At 40.4% G+C, this 13,823-nt stretch overlaps 2 protein-coding genes across 4 annotated transcripts in view; one reads left to right on the top strand and one right to left on the bottom strand.

The window, feature by feature from the left end:
- The window catches only part of LOC126471404 (bifunctional glutamate/proline--tRNA ligase), a 252,116-nt gene that overhangs the window by 222,822 nt on the left and 15,471 nt on the right, over nucleotides 1-13,823 (bottom strand). The window lies entirely within an intron of this gene.
- LOC126471412 (calponin homology domain-containing protein DDB_G0272472) overlaps nucleotides 3,489-13,823 on the top strand; it is a 162,988-nt gene continuing 152,653 nt past the window's right edge. For 2 of the 3 annotated variants that reach the window (XM_050099567.1, XM_050099549.1), the window contains exons 1-2: nucleotides 3,489-3,531; nucleotides 4,818-4,908. In XM_050099567.1, the coding sequence (XP_049955524.1) occupies nucleotides 3,498-3,531; nucleotides 4,818-4,908 (125 nt within the window). In that variant the 5' untranslated portion in view covers nucleotides 3,489-3,497. Of the gene's footprint in view, nucleotides 3,532-4,585; nucleotides 4,717-4,817; nucleotides 4,909-13,823 lie in introns of those variants that run through there. The other variant, XM_050099558.1, reaches the window with a different exon arrangement.

Raw genomic sequence — 13,823 nt, 5'->3', positions numbered from 1 at the left:
GCGGAGAATTTTCTCTCGCACTTCCCACAGAGTTCTTATTGCTAGGAAGCTTTCATTTCTATAAACATCATTTACTCAATCAATTATCACACATTTAAAACTTCTCTATAATAATTTTTTGCAGCGTTAAAGTACTCCAGAGAGAAGAGCTCCAAGTTTAGTAATGCCTGTTATTATAAACTGAGTGTGTGCGTTAGACGTAATTCCAGCTAACCCTTTTCCACGGCCGTCAGATAGTAACTACCGTATTTACTCGAATCTAAGCCGCACCTGAAAAATGAGATTCGAAATAAAAGAAAAACAAAATTCCGGAATCTAAGCCGCACCAGAAATTTGAGACTCGAAATTCAAGGGGAGAGAAAAGTTTTAGGCCTCACCTCCAAATCGAAACAAAGTCGGTCCATTGTAATATGAGACACAATTTAGGTCGATTGAATGACGATACAGCTACAGTAGTTTGGTTCGAGTCGTAAGCTTAACAGTTAAGCTTTACCAGGTAGCGGTTGCTATGCGTCAGGCGCTCCGTCCGTATTTATACGGGTACACTTCCTTTTCCACATGCTTCGTCTGGTTTGAATCGATTGCTTATTTTGCTTTGATCTGATAAGTGACGTTTTCTTTGTTATACGTGTTTACGTCACTCTAAGCTGAAAATGCATTACTGTACTGTGTCATGCATTGTTTGTCGCATTCTGATAGTGCATGTTTACGGCCTGTCGCCGCTCGCGGCATGGCTTGCTTTTGTGCGCGCTATCGCCGCATAAAAAAAAAAAAAAAAAAAAAAAAAAAAAAAAAAAAAAAAAAAAAGGAGAGAGAGAGAGAGAGAGGAGAGAGGAATCGTCTCATTAGCGAAACAATGGCAAGAGACTGCTATTTGTTGTTACTTACACTGCTGCTTTCTTTGATAATGATCAACAAGAACCAAATAATAGACTGCGTATGATAGAACATGTGCTGAACGAGAGTTAGGCGAAAATTTTTCTCAGTTTGAAAATCTTTGCGGCCGCTTCTTTAGTACATCGAATTCTGCACAGAAATTAGAGTCATCTTAGATTTAAATATCTAGTCAGTTGCCGTGCTTAATTTCTGACTGTATCACTATTAGGCATAAGAATAATGCGAATATAAACATGACACGATACGTATATTCTTCCGCGTTTACTGTTGTGTCGCTCTAGTTTCGTAGTTTGTCAGACAGGATTTAAATGAGATAGCAGCAAACACGAAAGAATACATGGCAAAATGTATATATTCGCATTATTCTTATGGTGAAGAGAATACTGCATGTGATTCACGTTTCATCAGGTTCCTAATAGCAACCATCTCTTCTCAGAGTCAGGAAAAAATTCAGAACGTAAAGTTGGCCATATTGACAGACATCCCAAACAATCTTGCCAGTCGGATTTTCGTAGTATATTGAAATTCTGCTACATTCGAAGATGAACAATATGGAATTCGTATTTACTTCGTTGGATAACGTATGAAAATGCAGTGGTTGAAACTCGGGGTGGAGAAAAAAAGCTCGTCTTCCACCTTTTTTTTAAATTTATTTACTGACGCAGAGGTTTTGGCGCCAGTATTTATCTTTGTGCCTACAAAGCATGCCTGTGTAGTGGGACATTAGAGGTGGCAAAAAATAACGTAACTGATAGAAATAACCGGTTACTGAGAAGTAACGGTTACTGCGATAACCGTTCCTCTGATTCTGGCAGTTATTTCAATAACTGTTTAGTGTCAACAGTGCCTCGCGCCATCTGTTGACCGAAGATCGTACTGCGCATTTGGAGGCGTTCTATAGACCATGGGAATAACTGTGAGACTGCGCGCCATCTGTTGATAAGAACTGTGTACTATTTCGTGGGCCTTCGTTACTTTTAGCATAAACAATTAAATGAAGTTAATGTCCGAGTCGTGGCTGATAGGAGCTGCAGTACAGGCATTAACAAGTACGGTCGTTCCCTTAAGCCACCGCCTTACGTGTTAATTTAGCTTGGACGTGTAGTACAAGGAAAGTTACTAAGGAATTCTAGCGACTATGGAAATAACTGTCAGAGCCGGTATTCTCCTCTGGCAGTTATCGTTATTGGCTCGTAGTTCTAGTTCTCTGGTAGTTATCGGGCTACCACCACAGATAACCTGGAAGCTGGTAACGGAATAACTGTGTGTCTAGACGTTCCTGACTCGGTGACTCCAGTTAAAGGTCGTAGTTCCAGGTGATATTTCCAGAGAGGATAGTAACTGGAGCGAACAAATATTTTCGTACTGCTACGGGAATAGCCGCTGGCCATCACGAATGACAAATAACATGTCAGAAAGTATAACATAATACAGTGGAATATAATAATTATTATCCTCATCATTTGTCAGGAGATTGTCAAAATACGTGAATATATCACAGTGACTGCTAATATTTACAGAATTGGTACACTGACAGAATAAAACACAGTTACGTACTTTTAATAAATTTATGGTACACAGAATACCCGATCTTGACTGTTGCAACCAAGTGCTGTCAAAACTGAAATATAGCAGAATTTTTACCTAAGCTGGTCTATCAGTCTCTGTTACGATATTCATCTACAGAGTAGAAGGAGGGGTCACTGGAAGCGTCTGATTCCACCCGTCTGCTTCGACGTAAAGGTGTTGTGGTGTGTGAATGTCATTACGGCACGGTGTTTATGAGTTGGTTTGTGTGTGTGTGTGGGGGGGGGGGGCTGTCGATCTAGGTTGCAGTGCTGGAATTTGCTGGTGGTAATTAATTTTTTTTTTTTTCTAGCTGTGATGTTTTGTGTATTTATGAAGTATTGAATGTGATTTAATTTATGTAGGGATGATTGATTTGTGGACTTTTGGGATTGTGGTTTTATTTTTCGCAGTTGTAGGTGTTGGTTTTTTGGCATCAGTAGCTGTGGTGGACCTATATAGGTCACTGGATAATGACCGATTCCCATTTTCATAATTGTGTGTGTTGATGTTTTAGTATCGTCATCTGAGGTTGACCTATGTAGGTCAAGGGAAATGTTTGATTCCAATTTTCGTACTTTTAGTTGTGGGTATTGGTGTTTTGGTATGGTCACCTATAGTTGACCTATATTGTTCAAGGGAAGTGTCCGATTCCTGCAGATTTTTGTTGGTGTAGCAGAATGCTGTATTTTTTTTCTTTTTGTTCTTCATTTTGTGTTTTGGGATCATGGTGTGTTTTTTTTACTAGCTTGTCCTCACCCTAAAACCCCCAACTTCCCACAGTTGTCCCATTGGTTTGATTGTATTTTTGGTGGGAAATGTTATTGTATTATTTATCTGTATCTTCGTGTTTGTTGCCATGTGTATGTAGTGACGTCATAGACACACTTAAAATAGACATTTCCGGCATATTGATGATGGGTGGAATCAGACACTTATGTATCAAATAGTCATTCAAACACACTGTAAACCGTGCCTTATCTGAAACCAAGTTTTTAATGGTTGCTGACTTGCTGGCAGCTTATTGAAAATGCATGTTCATGGATATTGGACCCCTTTTGGACCAAGGTAAGTAATTTTAGGTCTTTATGTAGATTGCTGTTCCCATTTCTGGTACTGATATTATGTATTAAGCTATTGGTTGGAAATACTTGTAACAAATTTCATTAAGGAATAAATATACTAGGAAGCAGTGGTTAGAATACAAAGTTCCTTGAACAGGTTCCTACATGATGTTCTTGATTTGATACCACAAACGATTTTTATTACACGCTTTTACACGCGAAAAACTTTTGCTACGTTTGATGAGTTACCACAGAATATGTTCCCTTATGAAATAATAGAATGAAAAAATGTGGTATGCCCTTCCCAACTGAATTTATTATCGAGTTGTAGTCCCAGAAATGTAACACTGTCAACCTTTTCGATCTGCATGTCTTCATATGTTATAAACATGCTGTCGCTGGAGAAATCGAGCAGTTTGCAAATCTGACATAAAACTTGGATTAGCGTACTCACACTTTCCCCAATAGGACTAGCTTTTACAGCACAGGAGTAAACGAATCTGTCACATTACGTATATTTTTTGTTGTATTACAAGGCTGTACACTTTATTCTATTATGTGAGCAGCACAAGAAATTAAGCTTCGAATTTAACCTACAGTACTCAGTTTACATATTACTTCATACTTAAAAACGCACGTTGTTAACATTTTACTTAAACAGTGCTTTGGCGTAGTTCCGCGTACTTTCTGTCGCAGCTGCGAAGATAATATTTCTAATAGCGACCGATAACCTACAAACATATAATCTGAAACACTAATAATCGTTCTAACATCAACTAAAATGTACCCGGAGTTAATAAGCTGAGGTTATGACACGATTCATACGACATTCCTGCTATTTCACACTACTCGCAGTTATACTGATAACTAAACTGATGGATTCCAACTACGTCGTTATTTAACTGTCGGAGTTATCGGTATTCGCTAGCGAAAAATAACTTGGCAGTTATTAATAACAGTTAACGATAACGGTTATCAAAGAATAACTGGAACTGTGATAACGGTTACTCCAGAATAACCGTTTGGCCCACCTCTATGGGACATATATTCGACGGCAGAAGTTAGTTGTGGCGGCACCTACCAACATTTTTCAGAACTTCCGCTTGCTTTGCACTCGATTCTAAGCCGCAGGCGGTTTTTTGGATTGCAAAAACCGGAAAAAAGTGCGGCTTGGATTCGAGTAAATACGGTATATTTCTTTCACTTTCTCCCCTTTATTTATGTTGTTATTAGGTTTTGTTTTGTTCACATTATGCAGCTATTTATAGTTTACATTATGTGGCTTTTCAGTGTTTGCTGGCTTTGAGATGGGGATGAACAGGAAGTTTGTTTGGCATCACTGGTATGATGTTGATTGTAACTTTCCTCTCTCGTTCTTAAGGTATGTATGCTCTGTGATTTTATCAGTGGACTCTAGAAATTTGGAACGAGGAAGACTGACTGACCTATATTACCATACTGATCGTCCATTTATTCTTTACAGATATCACGAACAAATCTTTTCAAGATTTCTGACATACCTTTTGATTAATTTCAGATTGTGTGTTTTTATACCTTATTAAAAAAACAACACTGTACCTGCTTGCAATCATATGTATCTAAACCACAATCACATTGTGTGTATCAATATTTGAGACACTGCACATAGCGTAAACCTTTTGTTATGTCATGGTTGGATTTTACATGCTTGAACTTTCACAAATAAGCATTTTTCTTAAAACTGATTATTGCTGTTTCTGCATCTGCCACTGCCTTGAAAATATACCCAATAAAAAAATGCTCTCTCTAATCACAATGCACAGTTAGTTAGGATAAATGAGATAGTGCTTACAGTAAAGAAACTACTAAGTGCAAATCAATTAGAATATTTAATGACTCTTGGACAAATATTTTTAAGAATATTTTACAAGAGATGACCTGGGATGAAGTTTATAATGAACCAAATGCCGACATAAAATGTAAGCTATTCCATGATAAATTCATATAATTATTTGAAAATAGCTTTCTGCATAAGCTAATCAGAAAGGATATTAAATGACCATGTAAAACACAATGAATCATTAGAGGGATTAAAGCATCTTATCTGTTGGCAGGAACAAGTTAAGGTCTTGCAGCAGTTGCACAGTACAAAAACAACTCAAACTTATTGAGAAAAGTTATTAAAAATCATGCACATTATGTCAGAAATAAACAATTCTGACAACAGACTTAAGGCTGTTGGTTGGTTTAAAAGAGGAGGGAGGGACCAAACTACAATGTCATCGGTCGCTTGTCCCTAATAAAACAATGCCCCAAGTGTGAGAATAAAACAGACAAGACATACAACACAAAATGGAAAGTAAGGATAAACCATAAGAACGAAGGAAAGGCAAGAACATTAAAAGGAACAAAAGAGGACACAAAAACAACAGAGAGATGCTAGAAACAGTAAAACAAGAAAGCAGATTACGGTGGCTGGCCAACTATGAGAATAAAAAGGAAAAGCCAGCCACTTTGCAACACATTAAAAACTCCACACTAAAAGCACTAGGGTGGAGAACACAGAGGGACAAAGGATATGCGCTAAAACTTAGATCAAATGATAAAACCCACCTTCATGAATAAAACATAGAACTAAATCAGTCAATGAGGCGCTGTCAGATAAAACTAGAAGCAACGAGTCCAGTAACCCAAGATTTTGTCGCTGGGCAGTCAAAGTGGGAGAGTGCACCAGAATATGGGCCACTGTCAACTGGGCACCGCACCGACACTGAGGTGGGTCTTCATGCCACACAAGGCAACCGTGGGTTGCTCAAGTGTGGCCAATGCGGAGCCGGCAGAGGACAACTGATACCCTGTGAGAGCCCCGCATGGAAGACTTCCACACATTCGTCGTCTCCTTAATGACACGCAGTTTGTTGTGCGTACTGTTATGACATTCCGTCTCCCTAAGTCGAAAAACCCTGCGGTGTAAGTTAGAATGCAGTTCAGGTCCAGAGATGCCCATCTCCAGAAGCAGTTTCCGCGTAGCCTGTCAGCAAGTTGGTTGCCTGGAATGCTGACGTGTCCTGCGGTCCACACAAACACCAATGAACAACGGGACCAGTCCAGGGCTTAAATGCACTCCTGGATGGACGCCACCAAAGGATGGCGAGGATAGCACTGGTTGACAGCTTGTAAGCTGCCCAAGGAGTCAGTACACAGAAGAAACGATTCCCTGGGGCATGAATGGACATACTGAAGTGCACGAAGAAGAAGACCTACGCTTCTCTCGCTTAGAAGTGCAGACAGACGTCCACGATGGTTCGTGGGGGGAGGGAGGTTGCTCCCGAAGTCGGTGGTGCAGGAGCAACAGGGAGGGAAATGCCCCCCACTATCAAGGGAGCAGGTGTAGTCTTCTGGCTCTGAGAGGTGACGGGGGTTGGTAAAGCTGATGGTTGCAGAACTGTTGTAGCAGCGGCGTAAGACAATGTCATACGTACAGGATGCAGGCAATCAAACTTTCTCTTACCCTCAGTGTAGGTCAGTCGGTCCAGGGTCTTGTAATCCATGATTTTCCTTTATTTCTGGAGAATCCTGCAATCTGGTGAGCAAGGCAAATGGTGCTCTCTGCGGCTGACACAGATGGGAGGCGGGGCACATGGAGTATTGGGATGTGATGGGCGTCCGCAATCTCGACATGTGACGCTGGAAGTACAGCAGGAAGACATATGGCCGAATTGCCAGCACTTAAAGCACCGCATCGGGAGAGGGATATAGGGCATTACATCACAGCGGTAGACCATCATCTTGACCTTCTCGGGCAATGTATCACCCTCAAAGGCCAAGATGAAGGCGTCAGGGGCAACCTGATTATCCCTTGCACCCCGGTGGACACACCAGATGAAATGTGCACCTCGCCGCTCTAAACTGGTACGCAGCTCATCATGAGACTGCAAAAGAAGGACCCTGCAAAATATGATACCCTGGACCATATTTCAGGTTTTATGGGGTGAGATGGCTACAGAAACATCCCCCAGATTGTCACAAGTGAGTAACGCCCGTGACTGGGCAGAGGGTGCTGTTTTGATCAAGACTCCAGATCTTATTTTGGACAAGCTCTCCACCTCTCCAAACTAGTCCTCTAAATGATAAACAAAAAACTGAGGCTTCATCGTCATGAAAGATTCCCCATCAGCTCTCAAACATACAAGGTACCGGAGCGAATAAGATCAGCCGCCATCCTTAGCCTGATGTTCCTCCCACGGTGTGGCCAGGGAGGGGAACAATTTAGGGTTGTACTTCTGTGTGTTGAATTGAGCTCGTGAATGCTTAGAGACTGCTGGTGTTTCACCACCAGCAAGAGATGATGGACTGTGCTTCATCGCGTGTCATCTGCCGTGATGCCACCCACTCTGATCAGGGGCCCTCCCTACGGGCACCACCAAGCTGCAGCAAAGGCCACCCGGCAGGCTGGCCGTTGCCGGGAGTCCCGATGCCTAGGGGGATGGGCATCAACTCCTTGGCATACGTGGGGAGATAACGGCGCAGGCATCAGCAAAGCGATCCCTGTGTGGTCAGGGGCTACAACCAACAGGGTACATGTCGGCCACACCACAACGGTCTGGCTACTGTGCTGGATATCACGTGCAGAGTCCATAGTCATTGTCGATGCAGAAAGCAACACTGCATAGTGCATGGTGAAAAACGCACCCAGGAAGGTGTCCTTGGCCCAAGAATGAGCGGGACTGAAATGCGACGACAAGAAAATGGGCTCAAGATATCAATGCACGATGGACATGATGCACCATGTAAGGTGCCCTTCCCCAATTAGCTCACTCTTTGTGAAAATTTTGAAGAACGGAGGTCAAACCCTACACAGGAAAGGCCGAAATGTGTGACACTCCTTTTAGTCGCCTCTTACAACAAGCAGGATTACCTCAGGCCTATTCTTACCCCCAGGGGAAACATAAGGCTGTATGGAATGTAGTGAAACGAGACAGGACAACTGGCCAAGGAACAGGATGACATCACTATTGACTTAAATGCAAGGGCTATGAATTATGAGTCACAGATAGTAAATGCCTCTAATAATCAATTTCTTATATGTAGCAGAAGATGTAGGGACAAACAGTTTATGAGAAAAAGCACAGCAGTCTGTTGAAAAAGCAACTCTCATAAAATTCAAACATATGTATTACCAACTTGTCCTGAAATTAAGAACATTACATTTTCCCTTCAAAAACAAGAGCTCATAAGGACTTGACTGAGTTTCCAACAGAGTACTACAGATTTGTTCCCATGTAACAAAGCCTGTTTTAGCTGAAATATGTAACACATCACTTACTTGAGGAATTTTTTCCAGAGAGATTCAATATGCCATTGTCAAATTCCGCTGTGAAAAGCTGATAAACAAGACTACTGGATTATTTACATAATTTTTCAAAACGTTTGAGAAGGTGATGTATTCTAAACTAGTATTCCACCTGAGTAACAATAATATCCGCAGTAAAGCATTTTGGATTTCAGAAGTGTTGCTCTATTGAGAATAACATTGACACATTTACTCACCAAATTTTACAAGCATTAAATAGTGAAAAAGTGCTGGTGGGTATTTTTTGTGACCTATCTAAGCCATCTGACTGTGTAAACTACAATATCCTCATAGATAAATAAACTGAAGGTTTATGGAATGGATGCTATAGCCAACCAATGTATAATCTCATATATAACCAAAAGAACGCACAAAGATTTACTTAATTTAACTAATGTAAATCATATATGGAGTTCCCCAAGGCTCAATCTTTTAGGTCCATCAGTGTTCCTCATATACATAAACGATCTTTCATCTAATATACAACAAGTAGTATTAATTATTTTTGAGGATGACATTAGTACTGTAATCAATCAAAGCACACAAACAGCAACAGAAGAAATGGTAAACAATTTTCTTAACAGTGCCATTGACTAGTTTTCTGTGAATGGTCTCGCTCTCAAATTTAAAAAGATAACCTATTCAGTTCTGCACATCTAGAGATACTACACCAATGATAAGTCTAACATATGGTGAGAAAATAATTATTTACTCGTTCGGCATATACATAGGCAATCATTCTTACATTAATTACAATACAATTATACAACTATGGTAACAATATTCTTTACTGGTGCTCTTATAATACTATACAAATACTCAAATTTAAAAAGATAACATATTCAGTTCTGCACATCTGGAGGTACTACACCAATGATAAGTCTAACATATGGTGAGAAAATAATTATTTACTCGTTCGGCATATACATAGGCAATCATTCTTACATTAATTACAATACAATTATACAACTATGGTAACAATATTCTTTATTGGTGCTCTTATAATACTATACAAATACTCTCGAGTCACTTTAAGGTTGAGTTGCTGAGTCTGTGTATGTCTTTCAAACCACCATTGTATCCGTACACTTCACACACGTGTAAAGGTCCTTTGTTTGGATTTCACCACACTCACATTCAGAGCTGCCTCACAGGCCCCATTTCTTCATTAGTTACTTGCCTCTTCCGACACCTGCTCTTTGGGGGTTCAAAATTGCCCGCAGTTTCCTTGGGAGGTTGAGTGCTTTAATCTTCTTGTTGGGGTCATCCACCAAGCTGCAGTTCTTATGTGCACTTGCAGCCCATTGTTCCTTCCAGGTTGTTTTTGACTTGAAGCTCTTCACCGATTTTCCAGAAAAGCTGTCCTGGATTTAAGCTTGTTTGTAGCTGTTACATCTTCGTGGATAGGGAGTTCTGCGTTGTCTAAGATTTTTTGGTATGTTCGATGTCCTCAAAGTGCTCGCCCCACATCCCCATGTCGTTCCAGCCAGTTTCGAAAGGATAGTGGTGTGGGATTTTAGTTTCTGTTTTGTGTCTTCTAGGTGTGCACTGTACGGTAGAGTGCGATATAGTTTCACACCCAGGTATTTAGGGTTATTCTTGTGTCTGATCTGCTGTCCATTCATAGAAAGCCATAATTTTCTACATACTTCTCTGTTGTTAAGGTGCATTATTGTGCTGGTTGTTTTGTTGGGATTTGGGTGTAGGAGCTACTTGGAGTAATATGTATTCAGTTCTTCCAGGTCTGCATTCATTGTTTCGTCAAGATCATTAAAATTTTTACTTTGTTACGTGATGGCTATGTCAGCAGCAAATGCAAATTTACGTGATTTGGTTTCTGGCATGTCAGCTATATATAGGTTGAAGAGAATGGGTGCTAGTGCCGAGCCCTGTGTCAGATCATTATTCAGAACCACTCTAGCTGTTTGTGACATGAAGCGAGACTGATTTTCCTACCTGTAACATGTTCTTGAGTAGTGTGTAGGTCTGCTTGCATTTTATGATTCTAGTTAGTTTGAACAACAGCTCTTCGATCCACACTATCACAAGCTGATGTAAGATCTATGAGAAGCCTTTCTCTATGTAGGTTGTAAGGAACAGCACTTGATCACAACAATTTCTCCTTGCTCGAAAACCGGCTCGGTATGTTGGAAGCTTGGCGTAAATGTACGGAGTTAATCTAGTCAGTAATACTATCTCAAATAATTTATAGGAGGTACATAGCAGGGATATTAGTCTGTAGTTCTTTGGGTTATCTACATTCTTTCCAGGTTCCATCACAGTGGAGACTTGCTTCTTTCCAGATCTTGGGGAGAGCACCCGTACTGATACATTCTGTGCAGAGTTTGGCGAGCCACCTTCTACATTGAGTTCGCAGTTCCATCAAGAATTCTGGTAGGATCTCGCCATGTCCGGCTGCTTTTCCTTCTTCATTAGCTTCAGAGCCTGGAAAATCTCTTCTGTCTCCACTTCTTTCACAACACGCACATTGGTTGAATTATTGACTAATAAAACTGTTCAGGTTTCTGGAAAACTCTTTCTTTTCACATGCCTTTAGTTGGATTTTGGAGGTGTGTTTCAGGATAGCTGAAATCTCAGAAGCACTTGTGCCAAGAGTCAACCTCTGAGATACTGTAGCACTGCCTAATTTCATCAACAGACCCCATCTCTTTTTGATAGAATGGGTGAAATCTAACTTTTCCATTGCCTCTTTCCATCTGCTACTTCGTTCCTCATTCATAGTGTTATCAGTTGGTCCACAGTCTCGGTGTCCCCACACTTCTCAAATTCCTCCATTAGTGATTCAGACTATTTTGCCCAACAGGGGGTGTATTTCTTCCTTGCAATTGCATTTAAGGCTGCTTTGTGTACTAGGTTTGTGAATTTTTTGTAGTTATCAGGTTTCGATGGTATCTGATGTATCGTCTTCTCAACATAGGACCGGTATTTATTCCAGTCAGCTTTCCTGAGGTTCCAGCAGGGTATTGAAGGACTGACAGTCCAATCTCTACTATTACTGGGTTGTGCTAGCTCTGTGGAAAAGCCTCAAGGACCATCCTCGTTGCTTGCACAAGTATGCCTGTAGCTATACGTGTGACAAAGGTTAGGTCGGGAGTGGATGTTGTGCCCCAAGCTTTTGATTTGAAGGTTGCTTTGTCCTTAGGGTCAAACAGGAGATATAGATCTTGGTTGTCTGCCCATTCATTTAGTCCAGTACCTTCATGTGTGGATCTCAGGTAGCCCCATCTGGTTTGTTGGGAGTTTAAATCGCCAGCATAAACTACTGGGTGGTAACCTTGGGCAAGATACCCATGGACCATTTCTGTGATGGCGGTTTATAGACATTATACACGGTCAGTTCTCCCAGTTTTATGCCTATTGCATGTTCTGCTGAAACCCAGTATTTTGAGTCAGTTGATAGTTTGAGCTGTGAGATGCACCTCTTGAAGTACTACACTTACGTGTTCTCTTGTTAAGATTTTTTCATGGATTAGAAAATAATAAGTAGAGTGGAAAACTCAACATTTTTTTGGTATTCACATGGGTGAGAATTTAAACCGGAAAAAGCACATTTTAGAGTTCCTTAAATAACTTAGTTCAGCCACATTTGCACTTAGAATCATTACAAACCTTGGGGGGAGACCAATTAGTAAGTTGACATATTCTGCATTTTTTTCACTGAATAATATTGATTTTTCTAATTTATTTGTTTCCTCCATCTTTGAACATTTTGTAAGCTATTGATGTTAATAGTTCGTACAAACTGAATAATAGTAATACAAATAATAATAATAATAATAATAATAATAATAATAATAAAGAACAGTTAAATCATACAGATTTGCATACAGTACAAACATACAATGAGCATACATTAAAATTTTAGATCATCTTTAGCACAACCAAAAAATTCCTCCATGGCATAGAAAGCCGCCTTTTTAAAACAATTTTGTAGAACATTTCTGAAAGTTTTTAGTAAGAAATGTCTACATGTCTGGTGACAGTGCAATGAACAGTTTTACCCCAAAATATGAGTCTTCCCTAACCTTGCAAAGGGTTAGTGAATCTTTTCTTTGTAACATGTAATGTAACAATGAAATGGGTGTCTTAATTTATAACTCTCGTGGTTTTCTTTTGTGTAGACTAGACAACTACAGTTGAGACAATGTAAGAAGTTCCCTGACAGCTAGCAGCACTGTGCCAGTGAAGTGCTAACGGCTGCAGGCGAAAACTGTACACAGCTGTGACAATACTGAGGCACTCACCATACATGTTTACAACGCGGCATTACGTTACTGGTTCACGGGCTCGCAACGCTTCAGTACCCATTCCCCTGCAACCGTCAGGAGTCAATGTATGCCAACTGAGCTATAAGTATAAATAACGATGGGATTGTCATGACACACAGTTTTTGAAAACATCTGCTGAATATCTGACACCCTTCCTCTGCCCCATAAAAACACTCTCCGTCTCTGTGCAGCTGCACCTAAGCAGTATGCAATATGTTAAGTGGTTATGAAAAAATGCATATTTTCAGTCACACGTGTTCCAAGTTTATGTAGCCTGTACAGGATCTTGATAATTTAGTGCATATACAGGGTGTATACGTGAACGAGGAAAAAAAAAAAGTCCCGGATTTCCCGGTTAAAAATAGCTTTCTCCCAGATGAAAATGCACTTTTTCCGTGTTAAGTAACAGCATACTTTTCCTCAGAACTGTAAAACTTATCAAACCTTTCAATGATTGTGGTTCTACACACCGGCATAGAATTTCCCGGAACCTTAGAAAATGAAACGTGGAAGTTTATCGAAAACCTGATGGTAAACTTGGCCACAAAGTGTACAGGAAACCAACCAATACGGACAGGTACCTTCACGTCTCCTCCCACCATCACCCCACGCAGAAAAAGTCCGCCCTGCACACGCTAACAAAGAGAGCGTACAGGATAAGCGACGAAGAACATC

This window comes from Schistocerca serialis, chromosome 1 (genome assembly GCF_023864345.2).
Source record: "Schistocerca serialis cubense isolate TAMUIC-IGC-003099 chromosome 1, iqSchSeri2.2, whole genome shotgun sequence".
NCBI lineage: Eukaryota > Metazoa > Arthropoda > Insecta > Orthoptera > Acrididae > Schistocerca > Schistocerca serialis.
The sequence above is the reverse complement of the archived record's forward strand: the minus strand, read 5'-3'. Positions and strand labels throughout refer to the sequence as shown.